The sequence below is a fragment of the Dufourea novaeangliae genome, unplaced genomic scaffold (assembly GCF_001272555.1).
Source record: "Dufourea novaeangliae isolate 0120121106 unplaced genomic scaffold, ASM127255v1 scaffold65, whole genome shotgun sequence".
Classification (NCBI taxonomy): Eukaryota; Metazoa; Arthropoda; class Insecta; order Hymenoptera; family Halictidae; genus Dufourea; species Dufourea novaeangliae.
This window is the reverse complement of record NW_015373961.1, coordinates 1,267,557-1,289,590: the sequence shown is the minus strand read 5'-3', so window position 1 is coordinate 1,289,590 and position 22,034 is coordinate 1,267,557. Positions and strand designations below refer to the sequence as shown.

At 47.9% G+C, this 22,034-nt stretch overlaps 1 protein-coding gene across 1 annotated transcript in view; it reads left to right on the top strand.

Moving 5' to 3' along the window:
- Positions 1 to 9,191: 9,191 nt before the first annotated feature.
- The window catches only part of LOC107186598 (homeobox protein caupolican-like), an 80,915-nt gene continuing 68,072 nt past the window's right edge, over positions 9,192 to 22,034 (top strand). Inside the window, exon 1 of the mRNA XM_015574495.1 lies at positions 9,192 to 9,302. Coding sequence (XP_015429981.1) covers positions 9,192 to 9,302 — 111 coding nt within the window. The remainder of the gene's footprint in view (positions 9,303 to 22,034) is intronic.

The window sequence follows — 22,034 nt, the reverse complement described above, 5'->3', positions numbered from 1 at the left end:
ACACTAGCGCCGCCAGCGGCCTGTTTCACCACGCTGTCGATAAAAACGACCTCTGTGCCACTTTCGTACCGCACCGCGCGTAACGAATTCAGATTGCGTTCGCGCGTATACAATACCGAAACTAAAACCTTGGCTTCTCCTAAACGGATGTAACTAAATGCAAATCGTTCTTTTTCATTTTAACGGTGGTACAGCCACAACGTTTAATACCGCGGGAGAAATGAAATGCTTTTTCAACAAATGAACGACGGGATCTAATTGCTGTTTAAAAATGCAAATAAAGATTACGTATGCGTGAAAACGCGTACACGTTCTTACGCAACCTGTAATTTCATTCTTAATAATGTACTAACAAGCTGTAATTGTATCGATGCTACAGAAAGAAATTGTTAACGTCATTACTAACGGATGCAATCGTTACCCCTCATGCATAACGCATAATACCACTCAATTATATGGCATTATAAATTGTACCAGGCGATCGAACCGCTCGATTGCGTCCCCATCTCGTCACCTGGCGAGCAGAAAATCGCGGACGAACGCGAAAGCCGATTTTTCGCTTCTGCGACTACTGGCGGCTCGTGTCGAACGAGCGACGATTCGGGCCTGACATTCGATTCGCTCGTGCAAATAGACGATTCGCAAAACCTTTTAGCTGTCCGACGCGTTTCATTCCCATCGATGCGGACGTCCGGCCGGTAAATCCGTCGCCGGCGTTCAACGATATACAAATACAATTTTTACTAAAACGCCCGTTTGAATTTCTCACACTCAATTGTCAATTATTGCTCGCGTTATTATCACAGCGAAATACACTTCGCCTGTGTGTGGGTGAGCAAAATTTTGGACTGAATAAAATTCGATAAGATTACAAATACAGTTGGGCTCATATCTAGTCCGACAATTAGCATTTCAGATAGGTTAAGTAGTACGTAGTTCCACAAGTTTCCATGATATATGTAATGGAATTGAAGAAGGCGAATAAGGTATACAGTCTGTAGAATCTATCTCCGATAAACTCATTTATGAATTGCAAAAGAAATCCCATTACAGGAATATAATTGCGTTTCGCTGTCACGAGACTCGTACGAATAACGATGTAATCCTCTGAAAAATAGTCGCTTAATTTACAATCAAATGAAGCGCTTAAATGATACTAATCGTGATGCATCGGCCGATGTGCCCGCATCGTAGCTGCGAGTAGGACTCCGCGATTTGCATGATATTTATAATCCTATGAGAAAGATTACCCAGATAACCGTTCAACGGTATACTAACAACAATTCTTCCTGATAATGTTTCGTAATGATGAAAACGGCTTCGGTAACCACCCGCGGGAACTTAAAAAAAAAATATACGCGAGCCACGAAAGTCCGTATATAGTGTGGCGAGTGTAGATCAACAGGGTTTGGGGTGTGCGTGCAGCACGCACTACTGTGCACGCATAAATGCGTGTCCCGCGTAGCAGGAAGCGTCCCGGTGCCATTATAATTAACCCCCAGTTTTATCGACGATATTCTAATGAAATGACGAATAATGATTGAGCCATGTCCCGTTTAAAGTGCCTCAACGGTCAAACTCATATTTAAAACATTCATAACGACCGCGATTAATCTCCGCCCTCTAAGAACCCGCTAATAGGGTATCCGAAATGGGACGACGGAAAGAGCATCAAGCGTGTTTTGTAACGCCATTTATCCGTCGGTCGTTAGGATCCAGAGATCACGTCGATTAAAGTAATTACAACTTACAAACCGGCGTGTGAATACCCGTGTCTCCTAACCGCGGGGGTAGAGGAGAGCAAACTGAAAGGACAAAAAGAAATACATTTCGAACCGCGGAACAAGAGTATCCGGGCATCTCGGTATAGATCAGATGGTAATCTTTTCGTGTGCGGTAGCCGGTGCGCGCGCCAGTATGTTTCTTTTGATACGATTCTATGGCCCCGGGGGCTCGGGATTGATGCACGAGATTGGGGCGGACGGTGGTAGGTATTTCCGCGAACAAAATGTCCGTGTGTGCGAGCACCAAAGAGGTCGGGGGCGAACGGGGTCTTGCGGCGAAGAAGAACGAGCGGCCCGAGGAACGAGGACAAAGGAATCGCGTCGACGCCCCGGGGCCCCGTAGGTGCATCCACGATATCATCTACCCATGTTCCCCCCTCCTTACGTTATGCTTATGCTCGTGCATACGTAAAAGATGCGCCGGGGCCTCTCTGCAGCCGCGCGCGGTCCTCAGCAGCGCGCTGCTTTATCCCGGTCCCGGTGCAAACTGCGAAAGACCGGCCGTGTGATCTACCGCCCAGTGATATGTCGCCGTTGGGATTCCGTGGAGGAGAGACGCGCCTCTGCCGACGAGTTTATTTTTTTCCTCTCCATCGTACGACTTTCGTGGCCGTTTGTTCTCGCGCCATTTTAATTAATTCCTGGACAATGCAACACGGGAAGGAATGCCTTTCGTTCTTTTTGATTGTGTCACGGTTCACTGAGCGTGTACAAGAATTCATTATGTAATGTATGGTTTCCGCCGATTTCTTTCATCCTTGGGTCACTGAAAACGTTACTTCGAAAGCGAGCTTGCTGTCGTAATCGGCCAGTCGGGGAGCATCTTTCGGTGCCTCAAAGTAACAGAAATATTTCGCATGAAGATGATATACTTAACACCTTGTTCCTTCATTTTCTGTTCCGAATTTCTGCGAACCACTCTCTATAATTTATCGTCAGACTATTATCAACGGAAGCCCAATAGAAATCCAAGATGGCGACGCCCGGAAATAAAGTCGCACAGTTCATATTATCCGCTATATATGAACATTACGAATTGCGTTCAACTACTACTTCCATCTTCCTGTGCACATCATTACAATTACAGAATTAAATTACGAAAAGATTCGCTTAGCACGACAGACTTCTTGCGCACGACTAATGAACAGATGCGCGACCAACCTCCGCTTACGGAGGAGCGCAAACAATGAAGGGCTCCTCGACCGCCACCTACGGTTTCCTTTTTCGAACAAAATTATCCACGCGCTGCGGCTCGCTAGAACTCTACATGACAATATGCGGAACAGGCATTAGCGCCGGCTGTGTTCTTGCGCATAGAATTCCGGTGCGCGCTCACATGTGCTCGAATCGCGCAAGCAAAAAAAAAAGTGTGCTGCATCTAGATCACATGTTGTCCTCTTCAGGAACGATAATATACGGAACGTCGCGGTGTAACAGTAAATATCGGAGCCGACGCCGATGACTGACTTCGCGCGCGCTATCGTTTTTGCCATATAAAGGGGTCGCGGAACGTTGCCGCGTATCCGACGAGATCGACTGATATATTCGTCCATAATTGGAGCGACTGCCGCCGCCTGCGCTCGTATCGGCCGTGATATAAAACGTACCGTATAAAGACCGCACTTTGGTGGGTTTCTTTGCGCGGTTTTTAGTCCCCCGTACCCTCGGTGGTCTCGTTAGAAGGACAGTGGGAGGTCCGGATGAAAAACCGGCAATAACGCGTAACAAACCCCACCGGTCAGTTTCTAATCGAACTCGTAATTTCATGTCCTCGAATAAAAAAAAAAAACGTCACCGGGAAGGACGATGAGAGGGAAAAAAACTGGAGAGGTGGGAGGGGAAGGCAGAGTGAAAGAGAGAGAGAGAGACGTTGAATGAAACTTCTCGAATACGTCGCACGGATCGAACATTCGGTACGATTACCACGGGTATTATACTCGCGACATTAATGCCCTGCATCGTTTCGGAACAGTTATCGCGATTAAATACGTATCGGTAACAAGTTCTCATTCCGATTGGGGAATAAATGTAACTGGTAACATGAAGGATTATACCTCGCGACGTGAAAATATATATACCGTATAACCGAGTGGTTAAAGAGGACATAGGTACTCGCTTCTTCTTTGATGACCACGATACAGGTACGGGGTAGCCGTTTGTACGTGAAAAGTTTCCGCTGAACAGAGTTATGGGCTCTAATGAGTCGAGGGGTTAAAAGCGCGCACGAGACTCGATTTCCTCGCTAACCAAAGAAGAGAGCTAAAACCCTATCGGACCGTTCAATCTATCCTGACTACCGTTTACCACGGCGTCGTTTAAAGTGGCCACAGGTGTTCCGCCCGTATATACTTGCTCGTTCCACGTAGGTATGTACCAGAAAAAAAAAGAAGAAAAAGACGAATGAAGTAAGGACTGACCACGGCGTATGAGCTCCAAGCGCGCGTGTTTGGCTTTCTCATAGTTTTACCCCGATGATTTTTAGTACTTGATCTGGCCAGCGGGACCGTTTGCCGTCGCGGCAAGCCGCAGGTTCGGACTTCAAAGATTCGCGATCGAAGACTCCGTGGCTCCATACAGGCATTACATATTATCGTGGCTGGTCGTATCCAAACCGAACCAACTGTGTCCCCCGTCGTTCCCCGTCGCAAAAGCGGCTCTCCGTGCATGCAAAGTCGAGGGCTCGATCAACACTCTACCCACAGGGTCGCGCGGCTGCTGCTTCCCGTTGGTGTGGCCGGGAGCTCGCCGCGAAAAGAGCAAAGTATACGTTGGCGCGGCTAATAGCTGACCGGCGTGTTTCTAAGGCCTCGTGGAAATTGAAAGGTATTTGCTTCGAACGTTTGTCATCAAATTTTTATTACCGGCATGCGGCACCTGCAAACTATTAGTGCCTTTGATTAAAGTCGATGGGTCTTATTCTATCGACAAGGAACAAGCTATTTTGCCTCCCCTTCCGAATTACGTCCCTTTATCTATTGAAATTACAAGATTGGCACCTGAACATGGGCATAGCCAGGTTATCAGTCAGGTGGGGCAAAAATATTAACGCATCGACTGCCACAGTGAAAAAGGCCGTACGTAGTCAGACACGCTTTATTTCGTTTCTTAGTCATAAATCGTTGAATCTGTATGCGTTTTGTTAATAGGGGCTGTTGGTCGTGTTTCAAATTATACTGCATTATTAAATACTACGCAAAAATTTTGTAGCTCTAGGAAGGGCTGAGGGGGGGCAAGATCCAATTTTTTTCTTGTAGGGTGAGGAAAAAGCCACTTTTTTTCGTCCAGAGAAAGGAGCAAGTGTCCCCACCCCTTGCCTATGCATCTGAATAAAAAATATACACGATTTAAACGTTTTCAAAGAGGAACAACGCGTGATATAGGATGCGTTTCACAACATTAACGCAGCACGCAGCTGCGTTTATCGTTGCGAGAATGTCGCAGTCCGGTCACGATCAATCTTTCACGTGACGATGCGCCAGCCCGTGCGATTTCAGAGTGTATCCAGGGCGATAATGCCGACTGCCAAGTGGCGACTAGTAGTAGCGTTTTAAGCCAGGTAACGCCAGTCGACGGGTACGACAGGGATGAAATTAAAGTGGTGGCAGGTGGTAGGAGGAGGGGGATTGAAAAAAGGGGGGCGCTGGTCGAACGAAATGCGTCCATGCAGTTCGGTGGTGAGAGTGCGCGAGCGGAAGAGGGTCGAAAGTACTATCAGCGATTCGTGTAGCTGTCAATAACGACGCATTAACGCATTCATATCGCATTCCGGCCCTTCGTTCGACTGCTGGCCTGGACTGGTGTCCACGTGCTCGCTTGTACCTCCGCGATACACACGCGAGTTACCCTCAGCGAAAAGTATTCGATGACAATCACAAGGTGTACGCCACAGCAAGAACATCACGTCGAATTGCGACGTCGAGTTTATAAGCTGGAGAAAACCCTGTCCGACATTCCGCTCGTACTACCGTCCTCGGTACACTTACCTGCGCGTCCCAATCGACGAAAAGTGTGTCACGAAATATACGGGCCCATGTGTGACGTTCACGGAGGTGCCATTACTGCTCGTCCCAGGACACGTGTTTCGATGTACATATATGTATATGTATGCAATCGCCTATCGCGTGACGGTCTTTTCAACTATCTTGCGATTTGTTGCAAGGATCGCGACCGCAAAAAACATCGCGGAAAAAGCCGCTGACGATACGGCGGTGACAGCATGTAATAACCGGACCCCACAAGCCTGTAATTTATCCTCGGGAATACTTATTACAGCTCGCGTTTCAGGACTTCTGCACGGGATTCTTACAAAGTGTATATCGTAGACGTAAGCGACGCTCAGGGAGGGAACTGTGTTATTAACTTCGAAAATTACATTCATTTGCATTATCCAGCCACAAACTTGTTCTTGGAAACCGTGCCGATGGAAACAGCGTAGAACGTTGAAGGTGCTCGAAGACATATTGAAGTTCGTTTCGACGATACACTCTGTGTAGGTGTCTAAATACGTCCGTAACGGGTTCTCCAGCTCACGATCAGCCAACAATAGAAAATGCTATTGGCAGAGAAGAATTCACCTGGGGTAAAGGCTCGTAAAGTAACTCGACAAGAGTAACAGTGACAACTTCTTCGCTTATTTCCCTCTTTTCTACTTGAGCACTGTATATACCGGTTACTTCAATTCTACACGATAGAGCCTATCCATGTAGATGATCGTCTATCATGCATCTCAATGAACTTGCAGTTAGGAAGTCATCACAAACCAGTATAGACTTATCAAATAAACCTATACTATTTCTCGATGACTTCCAAAACGGAAGTGCACAGGACACTCAACAAACAACTTCCAAGGACCTATCGTACCTAAGACATTCTATCTAAACAAACACTTTACCTATCTACGATTAATTTATCAAAGTCATCAACACTCGGATCGTGACACAATTTAAATGCAATGTAACCCGATATGTACTCACGCAAGAAAACTGCAACAGCGACTCGTTGACGTAGAGATGACGAGCCAGTACACCGTGCGACGTCGCGGCAAATGGCAGGCATTCGCGACGGTTCCGTTCATGCGGAAAGGAACATCCGGATCGCCGGGATAGGAAGAAAAAGAGAGAGAGAACGGTGCAGAGCGGAGCCGTTTGTCCAGGCCGAGGGGGCTTTGTGAGTTCGCGCACGAGGTCCGCGTCGTCCCAGAGAGGCCGCCACGCCGCCCACGTCGTCGCCGATTATCGGGAGGTACACGTGAAAGGTAAGGGCAGGCCCGATCGGGGATAACGATCGTTTATCGGCGCCAACGCGCGGGCTATCGTCCCACCCCACTCGGGTTCCCCCCGCGTTGTCGACAGATCGATTCAAGGAAATGGAGAATTGCGGTAATTGCGATAAGTAACGCGATATACGGTTCACCTGAAACGTAGATCTCCGCCGAGTCCGGGAAAGGTGTTAATCCCTCGTTTAGAGATTTACGACGCGACTCGATATCGCGAACCGACCGCGCTCGATTCACCGACACGAATGAAATATCGGGAATCGGTTCGCTAGCTCTCATCGCCGTTTTACATTTCCTCGGGGTGCATTTACAACGACTGGAGAGCGATTTCGTATTTAGTGCCCGGTTTGGCGAAGCAGAAGACGCTTGGAGGATCCTGTTCCTGGTCTTAATCAGAGCTGGTCGATATTGATCGTGAGCTAGGAATTTATAGTCTCAGGTGAGACTTAGTCACGGGATATCGTTACGTCGAAGGTACGTGAGAACCTTCGCGCGATCGCTTATCCAAGTAGGTACTGATTGTGTCGAGTAGTTTGGTTTTATTGTAACTGAACGGCGATCGTTGGACTTGTGCGAAATGGTCTTTTGATAGAAACATTTGTCAGTTCAGAATACTTCGCGTGAGTCCTATTGCAGAATAATAAACACAACTATCATAGCCAGGCCAAAGTTCCACAAAAACCCTGGGTTACTTAGAGAGTCCACCTTTACAACACCCATTCAGGAATTTCAATAGTGTTCCGCAACAAACTGTCCCAGCGATCTAAACGCACCCCAAGTTACCACCCCGTAGATCCTCCATGTATAAATTCTGACGATCCTCTTCAAACCTACAAGTGTATAGACTCTATATTACAGGTACGTTTCCTTGATGGAATGGACGGAAAGACAGTATCCACGAGGAGGTATGGAGGGTGGCAATGGAGGCAAGGTGGGATGGAGGCAAGCAAATGAGCGACGTAAAAGCAGAGTGTATGACGGAATATAAGTGAAATCGGAATAATCACCGGCGCGGCACGGATCACAAATCCTGCAATACGGTAGTCGGGTAGGCGGTATGGCCTACCAACAGGCGCATACAGGTATACGCAAGCTCTTTGTCGGACGGAGGTGGAGTACGGGTTATATTGGCGCCACCTCCTGCACGGTTAAGCGAGCGACTAGGGCAGACTTACGCCTTATGCCTCTCTCTCTCTGACCCCACCCTCTGTCTCACGCTTGTGCACACCCTCCGTCTCTCTCTCCCACCCCCGATCTCCCCTTTCGCCCTGTGCGTCCTCTTTGTCTCTCCTTGCTCTGCTCCCAGTCGTTTTCCCCCTCGCGAGACACCTCTCGCTTCCACGTTCTGGCACCGCTATGTTCCGTTCTCTCTCACTCCGCTCTCTCCTACCTCTTCCCTGTTTCGGGTTGCTCGCTTACTCGCTATATACCCGCTCGTACGCTCGCCTCGCCTCGCCTGCCGCGCGTTCTGCCCTCTCGTCGTCCCTCTCCGCTTGATGCTGCAACTCCGGCCACGGCTAACCCAACCTAACCCGCGGGCCAACTTCATTCCACGCCGACTGACCACCACCGACGGCCGTCGTCGTCCTCGACGCCGTCGTCGTCGTCATAGAACGCGGGTCACGCGACACGTTGCGTCGTTGTCGTCGTCATCGAGAGACAGAGACACGGTTACACATACGGGTGTGTTTTGTTTGTGTCCCGTGCGTCCTCTTACGCCAGTTTTCTTTTTGCGCGCGCGCTCTTCACCCTCTGTGTGTGCTGTGTAGATGTGTGTACACTGGGGGTCCTTCTCATCAGCCACGAGACACCAACCGCTTCCTCGAGTATCCCGATCACAGTGACAGCCGAGAGACGAACCTGTCTGCCTGCTTGCCTGCCAGAAGGGACAGAGATAGTGTGAGTGGGTCGCGTCGTGCGTGGTACCACGGCAGTTTCCGTTTCCTTTTTCCTCTCTGGAGAACACGCCGCCGCGGGTGAAAACAAAAAGGGATCCGGAAGTTAACTACAACCCAGGGTTAGGACCACTGTTTCGATCTCGTTACCGCGGCGTTCGTGAACCGCGAGCTGAGTTTCGTGTGCCTGTTCACCCCCGAAGAACGTTCTCTGAAGAAAAGGACAGAGGAACCGTCATGGACATATCGGACGATTGCTGGGAGCACGTGGGACTGCTTCAAGAGGTCTCCGGCTCGGAACCACCCCCGCCTCCGCCCGCCCCCGACTTCCTAATTCAGCAACAGGAGGTGAGCAGACTTTTTTTACCTTTTTATTCACCATGGTGGACTGTTCGAGGGTGGTCAGGGCTGAAATGCGGAAAAGTGATTCGCTTCAGTTATTTATAACTGAGTCGATTATTCAAGGAGTATTATGCAGGTTTCCTTTCGAGTTCACGATGGAACCACTTGGTGGTTTAATTCGTAGTCGTGCACAAGAAGGATAAAGTTAATCTCCTGTCAGAATTATTCGAGCTCATATTTAATTTAATGCGTTGTCATTATTCTTCGAGATATTGTAGAAGCTTTGCCAAATAGGGATGAGTTTTGTTTTTGAATGTTTTCAAGATCTACGTTATTTGAAAACACCGTTGACACTCTTTTTATATCGAATTGTATTTATATTTACATTGAAAATTCAAACACTGAAATATTCCGCGAATATTCCGAGCAAGTATTTAAAATAACCGGATAGCGGGTCCATTCAGAGAAGCCATCTTCAAGCTAATCCACGGTGCACAGGTGGAGTCTACGGTGTTACGCGTTATCATAACATTTAACATAGCGCTGTTTGCGTATCGTGAAATTCGTGAAACGGTCGTGCTCTATGCACGACACGCTGAAATCCTACAGACTATCGTCGAAATTTTCCTACCAATTCGGAAAACTGTTACAAACGCCACCATTGCATATTAAATTCAACTTTCACCGTAGGGATACTTCATACTCAAATAGCAGAATCGATATTCGATACGGGCGCGAATGGGGGGATCGGTAAAAAGCCACCTGAGCGTTTCTATTCTCAGCAACGATGCTTTACATAACGAGCATCCGTTAACGAAGTACGATTATAGATATGATATCAAATCTCGGTTAGCCTCTAATTGGCACATTATAAATTAAAACCGCTTCACCGTTCATGCGATCACCGGGTTAATTTACCGACGTTTCATTGCATCGACATTCCACCGATCTCCTCCTCGCAATAAACCGATGGAACGACATCGAGCCACTTTTATGGAATTAATTATTCCGTCAAATTCCACAAAATCTCGAATCATCCTCCTCGAGTCTCGCGAGTTCAAGAGCAGCTTGTTATGACTACCGAACGTATATTTTCCTGTCCCGTTTCATCCTAATTGAACTACGTTGGTGGTCGATCTTTTAATATCGCCCGGTACGATCCGTGGAAACAATTACCGATTGGAAAAATGGATTGGATGTATGTTTGCATTGGTTGAGGAAGCAATTCAATTTATGTAATTCGTTTGGAAATCCTACTATTGGAATTTTCCTTATGCAATCGTTAGTGCGTGCAGCAGTTTTTTACTTTTAGACAGAGTACAGTATCGTTCTCAGAGAAAATTCTTATATCCATTTCCACTAGCAACTAGCAGTTCCGTCGAATACCTTCGACAAATATAATCATAAATTCTCTACGATATTCATTAATCGACGCCCCCATCAGCGACAATGACTTCATACGTGGCATACACTGCATGGTATAACTGTAAAACCACTTTTTTTCTAGGGAATATAATTTATCCTTTTCTGGAGAAACATTATTTCGCAACATGATTTCAGACATGGTATATTTAGTTCGTTTCTATTTTAACCACAATACATAAGAATTGAAAATTTTAAGGTGATTTTATAGTTATATCACGCATTGCATCTACGGGATCCACTTTCAAAATCTATTAATTAACCGAACCGAGTGTATGTACCGTTCCAACGAAAACACCGAACACGTTACGTATTCCACGGCCCCGTCATTAACTCGTCGGTACTCCGGGACCGTGGCGTTTCCAACCATGGAACGTGACGCGAGTGCAGAAAACCCTCGGGGCCCGCCCTGAAATCGTAACCGGACCGCCAGCTGTCCATCTCAATTTCACTGTTTGCTTAACCGAAGCCGATCATCGGTTCTCGGATCGGGCCGAAGACATCAGATATACATATACATACATATATACATATACCATTCCGCCAATGGTCCCCGAACGGCGAACGAAAAAAGTGTGTCTGGGTACGGGGGTGAGGTGGAGCGAGGTGAACGGAAGGCGAGGAAGATCATTCCGTTTCAATTTCGTTGGATCCCACGTAACAAGCCCGAACTGCGAAAAGGGATGAGGCCCACGGGTCCATAGGGCGTTCGTTACGGTGCCCTGTAATCGGACCGGAAATTATAGGCATTTAGCCGGGGCATGAATGGGCGGATAGGAAAGTTTAAGAAGATATCGGTGGCATCGCCGCGTCCGTGGCGCGTGCACTCTGGGCCCGGTTGCTCCCCTCTTCGGGGCCTTAATCCCCTCTACCCTTCCCCCTCCCATCCTTTCTGTCCCGCCGCTCAATTTCTAGAGGCACCTGCAGCTTGCGATGCAGCCACGATCCAGGGCCCAGATTCACCTCCGATACACTTATATATTTTTCGGGGCCCCCTTTTCTCCCGTGGACGCGGCGGCGCGTTTTCGAGCGCGATGTCGGTATACGTGCAAAATTCTGGGACACGGGACTATATATCGAACGTTAATTCGTCTTGGCGGAGCACGGTACGGTAATAACCGGCGCAACATAAGTTGCAATCAGCTGTCTATCCCCGTCCACGGGTGTGTTGCGTTACACCGATCACACAGACACACACCTACCCCGAAGCATTATTATGATAAACGATTATACGCGTGTATCCTCCGTGTGCACACGGGCACACTTTGATCGTACGCGGGCCCCGTAGGATTCTCCGTTCCCGCTGTTATTATTATTAAATTGCTTCCTTAGTGCACGCGAAGAATTATAAACAACCGATCGAGCGCGGCGGCGCGCGGACCATGGAAATTTCCTTGCGAGAGACGGACTTTAATACGCGACGAAAATTAAAACATTAAAATGTTCGACCCGGGATGGGGGCGAACAGCTTTCAAATTGCCCCCGCCATGAAAGGAGCACGACCAAGATTACGGTGCAAATTGCGGCGAGTCCGATGGATAGCAGGCTTGCAAATGAGATTCTTTTTAAACGTGATCCTCGGCTCGACTCGAGCGGTTGATCTCCTGCATAGGGTCGCCCGTTTTCCGTCCTCCAGTGTCGCTAATTACTCCCGAAGATCGACAGTTCTTTGCATCCCCCAGGCACCAATCATCGAGCAGTTATTGTACATAAATTCTCACTTTTACGAACCACTTTGAAAAAACGTGTATCAACTAAAATTAGATTAAAAGCATGCAGTGACATTATACTCTGATCGGTATGTACCGATTTTACCTTTTTGCTCGTATACAACGATTGCCTTTCAAAAAGGTCTCAAACATTCATGTCGTCTCAAGTTTATATTTCATTACAAGTCTATAAACAACTGTAATGCACTAATAAAAAATCGGTACAGTACACTACTGGGTGTCTCCTGTAAAACACCAGTGGCGTTCATAAAGTTTCTTCACGAAGTCGTCACCGAACTCGCGCGAGGACACCGATCGATCGATACGAAGACGAAGTAAATTACTCGTGCCGAAGTCCAAGTAAATAACGAGGCCAATTAAAACGTCCCGTGCCGTGGTTCGTACAGTTCGATCGGGGACAAATATCGGTTCTCCAGCTGGCACGTGAAAAAGTGTACTTCGCCATCGGCCGATGCCGATCGGGTCCCCGCACCTGCGTCGAAATAGTTAGCCTGGTAAGGCCGCCCTCCGTCCCTTGGCTACCTCGCTGGCTCACGTATGAGTTTCCCACGACCGGGCCAGGATGGGCCCGTGTGGGAATATCAGGGCTTATTACTCGCGCATAGGTAACACGTTCGATCCTCGATCGGCCATCGATTTTCGTATTCCTTCCTCGTGTACGTTTTCTCCTCGCTTTGTCCTCCCTTTCCCTCTTTCCTCCCACTCCTTGCCTTGTTTCTGGAAAGAAACCCTCTACGCGTGTTTGCTCTTCCACTTTTCATTCACGCCTTCTTCTGCTCTGTCTTCTATTTTTTCCCTCATTCTTTCCTACGGTATCGGAATAGGTGCTTTCGAAAACTTGTACTACAGTATTCTACCTATCCTTTTCTTCGAAAAATTCATCTATCCGCTATTGTAGTTCCAGATCGATAACCAATCTGACTCTTCATTCGCACGCGATTACTGAATCTAATACACTTTCTACTTTCATCACTCTAATTTTCTCTTCTTCCAACGCCATTTCACTCGAATGTTTGTTGAGGGTTTTGCATCTGTAACCTGTGCCTTTTCGAACAAAATTATCCCAACATGTCAGAAATATCGTAGCTACCGTAATTCGGGGGTCGTACGACAATGTTGTCCCTATGCTGTCTCTTGGTCGCTGTTGCACACGGGACATTCCTCCGTGTACGGTACGCGGGGTCTTTAGGTCCCGTTCACACCGAAAACCCTGTGGAGCCGGTCAGAAAAACGCGAGTCGGGCCCCAGGCTCGGGGCTCCAGGCACGTATGTCGCGTTCGTGAGAGAACTCGGCCGATTCGTACGATAACGACGTCGTACGGGCTGCTTCCGAATTGCTGTTTTCACTTGGACACCGGCCGGGCATCGTCGTGAAAATGAAATGAGAAGTGGAACGAGGCTGTGCCTGGTCTGCCTCTGCCCTGCCTGTGTGCGATTCCTGGCGGCACGTCCACGGAATTCCATGCTGTATCCCCAAGACGGATTGCGACGCTCGACTTCTGATCCCCGATGCAAAGCGTTTTGCGTCGCGATACATCGATTGTGTTCTCCCTCTTTACTCTCCACCCCCCTCCCTGTAACAGGATAAATATTCCGTCGTCCCGATTGGAATTCACCGCGCGCCGTTCCGTCGAGTGTTCATTGTCGGGAAAATGAGAAACGATAATCGAGCCTGCTGGCTGTTCCGTGACGTGGTGGAAATTTATGTTGTCGTTCGGGGCTCCAGATGGGCTGTCTCGAAGCACATACACCGTTGCTCGAACGTGTGAAGATAAGGTATTTAGAAATTAAAATCATCGGACGATGTGAATATAAAACGCGGAACCTCGGTTGTATTAATGTCCCTTACAAGCCCAGCTTTCTTTTCTATGGTGAATACCTTACTTACTGATTATTGTTTTCATAGTGATTTATTAGTGAACGTCTCCTATCTATAGCCACGCAACTCTGAGTTACAGCGATGTCACGATTCTACGATTGGTGGGCCTGTCGATTCACCCTTTATCTGTCATTTTTGGCACTACTTGGATTTCGCTTATTGCGGCCACCAGTTCATTTAAGTAGCAGTTTATTTGGGACAAAACTGTAAGAACAAAAGCTAATGAAATGAACCTACCGTATTTACCCTTGTGATAGTTCGCATAATCAGGCCAAAGGACGCTAGTCCCGATGTATTCATTTTTTCTCAGTTGTATGGTTGTTCAGGAAAAATGGTAATTTGACTTCGTTGGGGTAATATTTGTAGTCGTTACATTTGCAAATAATCTATGTCATAACTGTTTTATTGAAATCCCGTGATACCTACGCGAAGAGCTTAAAACCACACGGTTGTCAGTGGAACTGACAAATATCCTGACAACAAAATAATTTTCTTTTATTATTCTAACGAAAACTGTTTTTCAAAAGTACTGCAACGCAATGAACGTTATTTAAGAGCTGACCCCCAGCGAGTAGTAAAATATGCTTGGAACCGAACAGTCAAGATCATAGGGCTTCATCTTGGCCCCGGCCTGCAAAATGTAGGCGTAGCCAGATCGGCGGCGTATATCAAGTAATCGCGGCTATCCCGACGTTAGACCATTAATGCATTTCATCCTTATCAATGGCGGCCGTTCCGTGACAATTATTTTTCCCTTAATGTCGCCCCTAAATATCTCCAGATGGGGGGGAAGGGGGTTGCGGGACAGTTTATGTCCTTGCATTAGAACTGGCGCGCAACCGCTCCAACGATACGACTCCAGATTCGAGCGTAAACCGACCGACAAGATTCCCCCGTTGAAATTTATTAGGTAGCCATAAATTATGGCGGGGTACACCTGTGCTTTACCGCGTTCAGACTTGTCTCCAGGCCCGATCACTCCGAAGCGTCTCTTTATAGCACCCGGGACTTCTACTTCCGGCCGTCTCGAAGAAACCCCTTGACCAGACCTTGATATCACTGCTCCAATCCCATCTCTCTCTCCCTCTTTCGGTACTTTCGAATAGCTACGAAGAAGCAGCGGCTCCTGTTATCCGGCTGATCTTGACGTTTCAACCGTAGTCCACGGGGATACGTCGCACCTTTAGTTCTTTAATCCTCGCCAGCTGTGGTGCCCGACTCTTAATTCCTTTAGGACCAGATCTCATCGCGGCGTATTAATTAGGGGGTGATTAACAGTCGGTGGTTCGAGACCTCCGGTCGTCCAATCAGTCCTGCTCTTCTTTTCGAAACACGAGGATAGCTCGAAACTCGAAGTTCCTCTTGGATACACCTGTTAACTGGCTATGTTGCCTCCCGAAATAATTTAGCAATGTCGTTGCTTCTTGGAAACACCAAAATCTTGATATCAAGTTTGGTGACCCTACCTTTATTTTTTTATTTCATCTCTACTGAATTAGGCCAGTGATTCTACGCTTCTCGGAGCATCAACTTGTCCCGTTCGAATTTTCATCGGGTAGGCATACCAATCTCCGCTATCTTCTCGGCACGAAGCAACAATTTCGTAGCACCTCGGAAATTTCGGAATGCGATTAATCACGGCCCGTTGATTACATTCGAACCGCCCCGAAACTCTCCTGTGGATCGTATTTAGTAAGACGGTCCACGAGGCTGTACACAAGTTTCGACGGGCGGTATATACATATACGTCTGTGAACGTATTTAACCGCCATCATTTGCCAGCTTCGAAGGTCGTTGGAACCAGACAGATAATGCCTGTCTCGCTTAACACCGGCTGTCTTGCTAAGTGACCTATTTCGTGGATTCCTTGGAGTGTAATGTCTCAGCACGCGCTATTGTCTGTTAAACTCGAATGGACGACAGGGTAATGGCGCGCTTTACGATTTAGAGATTTAATATTCCGACGGTAAGTGCCTGTGCTGTGGGGGCGCTTTACAACCGCCCGGCCAGATTTACCATCTACAGGACAATTTACCGTCGTGGTCGCCAAAATTGTAAATCAATTCGCGGGCGAGCACATTCCGCGTCCTCGGGGTTTCAGTAAAGAGGCGAATTTCATCAAGATGAGATCGCACAACTTAACAATCTCTGCTTTTTCCTTTCCTGGAATACTGAACAACGTAAAGAAATTATTTTCACAAACTATCAACGCCTCTGAATCCTTCCCGAGTGTGTACTAAACTCGGCACAACGAACTAACAACCGAAATAGCTTAGGAATTATAAAAGCCTCGCTTCCCCCAAAGTGTCACTGCGCATCAAACGAGCATCAATCCCCATCACGTTTTAAGCTTAAGCGCACGAAACTTCTTCATCTCCGAACGTTTCCTCACACGTCCCACGCGAGATATCATTCACTCCTCCGTTCACCACAGAATAGCCTCCACAGATGTACGTAATTACAACCCCGTATATACATATACGATAAAATATGAACGCAGTTAATCAGCCTCGCCATATGCATCCTCGAGGGAGAAAGAAAAAAAAAAAAGAATTACACGCGTCGTATCCCGTGCATCAATCTCCACGAAATCGGGCCGAATGATCGCGCGAGATCCACGGTCACGATACGATCCTTTTCTTTCTCTCTTCCTGACGCTAAATTTCGTACCCCCGCGCCGCGATACTATCTTCCCACAATCTGGCGTCCCACGCAGAGAGAGCTCCCATGGCGCCCGAAGAGGGGAAAGATGTCGCTAGACCTGGGTACGGTCCATCGGTCGTTTCGCCTCGACGGATATCTCCTCCTTTTCCGAAAGGAAGGCGCGTTGCATCGGTTCACACGGACGTATAACAGCCCGGTTCTGTCGTTCCGTCGCGCTTTGCGACGCGGGGATACGCACTTGTCGCCGCCCGGCCACTTGTCGACCCTTCCTGTTTCCAGTCTCCGGGCTCTCCCTGTCTCTCTCTTGTCCCCGTGCCTCTTGCACACACCCTACACCGCCAGCACGGATATGGAGGCTTTCTTCGACTGGAAACACGTGACACGTGCGCCCCGTATCGACTGGACACGTGCAATCCACCGTACGGTTCCACGCTCCCTGCAAACCCCATTGCTGATGGTGCTCTCGTCGTCATCGTCGCTCGAGTACATCGCGTTTTCCGCTGTAATAACAACGGCCGTGGACACGACCTCTTGTTCCGAGTCGCTAGAACCGATCGTCGGCGTGGAAACCGCGGGGAAGTTTCGGTCGAAGCTTCCTTATGAGCGTTATTTACTTTAAAAGCATGGAGTCTGCGACAAGAGGCGCGAACGTATTAACAATGAGAATAGTTTGTGAATTCGAATGTGAGTATAATGGGAATAAAGTATACAGTAAATCATCGGCACTGAATGTTCAGATGTCATCCCCATTACTAAGGGATCCCCCGTGGAACCATTAAAACGTCTAGTGGTGGGGATCACGTCTGAAGACTCAGTGCCGAGGAGCCTTCGAACACTCATCCATGATTTACTGTATTCCAGTTTTCCATTGCTCCGTTTGTAGTCGTTCTTACTGTACATCTTGTATAACACAATTTCACATAACACAACGATGTATTAAGGGATTAATAACTACTATTAATAATTACTATAAATTCCCTTACCAAACTACTCCATTATACAAGAGTTACCTGAACTCACGAGTGACACACTTTGTAAACAAAAAACCCATAAAACAAAGAAGAATCTTTACGTACGTTAAAGCCTCATTTATCCGAAAACCGAAAGAGCTCCAAATCAACGGCCGTGTACGTACGGTTTAAGAAACGCGTCGCGACCACATGTTGCTAAAAAAAAAAACAAAAAAACAAATTGCATCCCCGAGCATATCTTACCGCGAAGACAAGAAACAGGATATTGGTATCGGGTAAGGCGAACGATTCCCGGAGTCGACTAAACACAACAAGAAAAGTATCCAGCCGGTGATGAAGCAATCGACGAATGATTATAGCACCGGTTCGCTCGTCCGGACGTGCTTTTATCGCCTGTAATCGTAACTCTTTTGAAAACTCGTCGACGGAGAGAACGTAGCACACGCAAGAACGCACTCTACGGAACCTTGACACCAGGGGGGAGCAGTTCGATCTTTCCAGCGAGTACTAAAAATCTTTTCTGTGTCGTTGCGGCCCGTATCACGCGCACCGTGTCCCTATGTTTCCCCCTACAGCCTCGCTTTCTCCCCTTCCGCTAGCGTCACTTTCTTTTTTTTTCTATCTCTCTCTTTTCTTTTCCCTTTGACTTCTGGCGTTCCCAGCCTCCGAAGCCTCCACCTCCGCCTCGTGTCGCTCCTCTAAAAGTTTTCGACCCTTGGCGCTAAGCGGCTAGCCGCCCGGAAAGGGGTTCCGTTCTAATTGAACGAACCCTCGACACCACAAGGGGTGAGTTTATCTCGGCGCTCGCGCGTTAACGCCGCGCGCCAGGATGTAAGTGGGAGTACGTGGAAAGCAACTCCGCCTTTATTCCGGCGTGTGTATACGCGAGCGACGGCGGCGCCTCTTCCTCCGTTTTCGCCCGGCCGCTTTATTAAGCCGGGAGGCGCCTGCACGCGGCCCTCGAGTATTTTAACGCAACAGTTTGCGGTCCAGTCACTCCCCCCCTTACTGTTTTCGTTCCCGATGGGATGGATCTCCGCTGGCGGCGGCCAATTTTCCTTTACCCCCGCGCCTCTATGGGAACGTCACGCGAGAATTTAGCGACATTCTTGCACGAGATTGCGCGGCTTCGATACTGGTGGGATATGGAAGGATATTTCTTGGGTAGATATGAAATGGAGTAGAAGGAACTCACTGTAAAATTGTGATCTACATTCTTTTGAAGGTTTCTTTTGAAATTTTATATCCAATACAAATTATTATACCCAAATAGCTTCTACACTATCGAAAAAATATGGGACCAAAGCTCATGATTGATAAAACAGTTTATTATTCTGTTAGGATATAATAGAAGTTACGGAATCGGTTCATATACGAATTATTTCCAATCAGTTTTAGCAAAGTACTTTTATCGAATCTTTGTAGGATAATATTCTTCTTTTTCATTAATTGTTAGACCTGTTCCTATGCTCGCTAAATTCCTCTATACAAATGCATATAATTCAATGCACAGTCCCTTCACAGTAACGATAAAACGTGTATTGCGTGCTGCACTAGTGGGGTGAAAGGGGTGAAAACTGTTGGCACTGCAAAAATGAATATACTCAACCATTGATCAAGTAGCAGGAATACCAACCGGATCAACGAACTATCATCCCTCTGCACACCTGTTTCACCGCTATGGGTCACTGCCTAGAAATCCCGATTCCAGATTGCTAAAGCTCTTTATGATTTCTAAGGGCTTCTGGATCGCCGAGAAGTGCTTCTGGCCAACGGTACACAGTCGCCCGATCATTTCGAGCAAAGAGACAACGACAAAGAGACCCGGGATAGACGGCGGCTAGGAAAAGCGAGGATAAAGATAAAGAGAGAAAGAGATAGAAAGAGCAAGGTGGAACGGTCGACATGACAGAGGAGGTGTACCAATGAGTCGGATGGAAAACGACCCTCGTCCGTAGGGGGGTGAGAGTTTAGCCCGTTCCTGGTTTCCTTCCTTCCTTCCTCGCTCCCAAGCCCAGCCACTTTCCCGCTTATTCAGCAATGATTCAATTCGGATGTGCTTTTTACGCCCGGCAGCGGCGTCGATAGCGTCGGTGGGAGGTTACCGAGCCGTGGTTGCAGTCTAGCTAACCGAAAAGGGGAACGAAAAAGGGGGATGACAGCCGGGGGTGAAGATTGTAGGGGGGGGATGGCGAATGGAAGAAGGGACGTCGAGTTATCCCCGCGCTGAAAACAGATTGCCTGGCATTCACTCCGCGGCGAACCACCCCACTACCCTCCCCCGACCACCCTCGTTTCACCCTCTCTCGGTTCGTTTCGGCTCCGAGATCGTCGTCAGAGAAAAACCGAGAGCGCAGGATAAAGTCGACTAACCAACAAGTCGTTCCTTTAATTCGACTCCGCTCATTTCTCTCCTTTCTCCTCACCAGGTCTCCGCATCCCCTTCGCGTCTACTGAACCCCGTCACCTGTCTGAGGACCGTTTCACTCCGTACCAAGGCCCACATCGCGCCTTATAACCCAGTTTTATCGCAATGGATCTGGTTAACGTAATTTTTATGTATATATATATATGTATATATATCGAGGGGAACTTCATTGATGGAACCGCTACACCGGAAGTGAACGTTCAATTATTTACCCCTTTTTTTTCCACGAGTATGCTTGTACGCACCGAACGGGGTACATACGTGATCGCAACATGATACACGTGTACCTATTTTTCCGTCGTTAATAACCCGTCGGGCAAGAACGATTGCAGGCGAGAACTTTTAATCTCTAGACAATGGACAGAACAAAAACGTTATGTGAAGTCGGGTTCCCATTGTGCGTGGATACCTTATTTTCTGTATTCAGAGTTTACTATTCGGATGTTGTATCGAGATAATCTTGTAATACTACGATCTACAAAAGAGTCTCATCTATATTCATTTAAAGTGCAAAACGTGTTAACGGTAAAGCTATCGCTAAACAAATCAATTATTAATTTCTCACCGTTCAATAATCCAGAAACAATTTTCTACCAATTCTCTGCAATCTCTACCATTCTCTCTCCTTTTCCCGTGCGAACTTGCAACCGCGCGTTCTTCCTCTCCCCCTCCGACCGTAACAGCAAGCTGGCATGACATAAAATCATTTTTATCTGATGAGAGTCACACCAAAGGAAATGGCCTTCGGGGCGATCAATCGAGCCCCCTTCCAGCCCAGGTAATCATGCTCTGGAAAAAAAAACTTCTTCGAATATATCTCAATCAGACGTCGTATCTTTAGTACTCCATAAAAGAACAAGGTTGTACAATAGCACACTCCGCCCCGGTCGTCCGGCGATAGCTCGAAGGGGGAACGCGTCGAAGGTGGATCGCACCTGCCCGCGAAATCACGCGAGGGTTTCGTTGTCGATAATGAGCCCATTCCGAGACATCCGAAGAGCCCAAAGAGTAACAAGATTATGGCTCCGGGTCAAGAGACCGATCCCCTTCATTCGACAATCATGCAATCGTTAAGTCTCCATTAATGGACGGTAACCACGGCAAGGAGGGCAGGATGCGTGCAGATTTTTCCGACACTATCAGTTAGCCGGGGCGAACCTGGAATGGTGCATATTTGCGGGCAGATATGTGTGTATCGAGTTGCTGGCAGCACTCCCTCGGTTCCGATGGGCTCGAAAATCAAAGGGTGTCGGGGTTGAGCTGTGGCGTGCGCTCGATTGACGTGACGTAATACGATGTGGCTCTCACATGTAACAACCGAAAGCATCGGGGTCCCACTCGGTCAGTCGCATATTAATACCTGGGACCCGTGTAGCCAGGAGCGGGCAGCTGCCGGCTCGTTTGCAGCACGCGATACTCGCGCTCTCACCTGTAACGTATATCTCGATCCCCCCACCTCCTTCTATTCGACTCCGACGTTCTCCGTTCGCCTCGCTCCGACCAACCCCAACGTACACGTACCGCTCTCCTTCTTTCTCTTTTTCTCCCACCGTCTCCTTCTTCGTCTTTCGCGTCCTGTTCGTGGCCGTCGTATCTATCTCCGCGAAGGAGCACTCGAAATTATTATTCCCGTTCGCCAGCCAA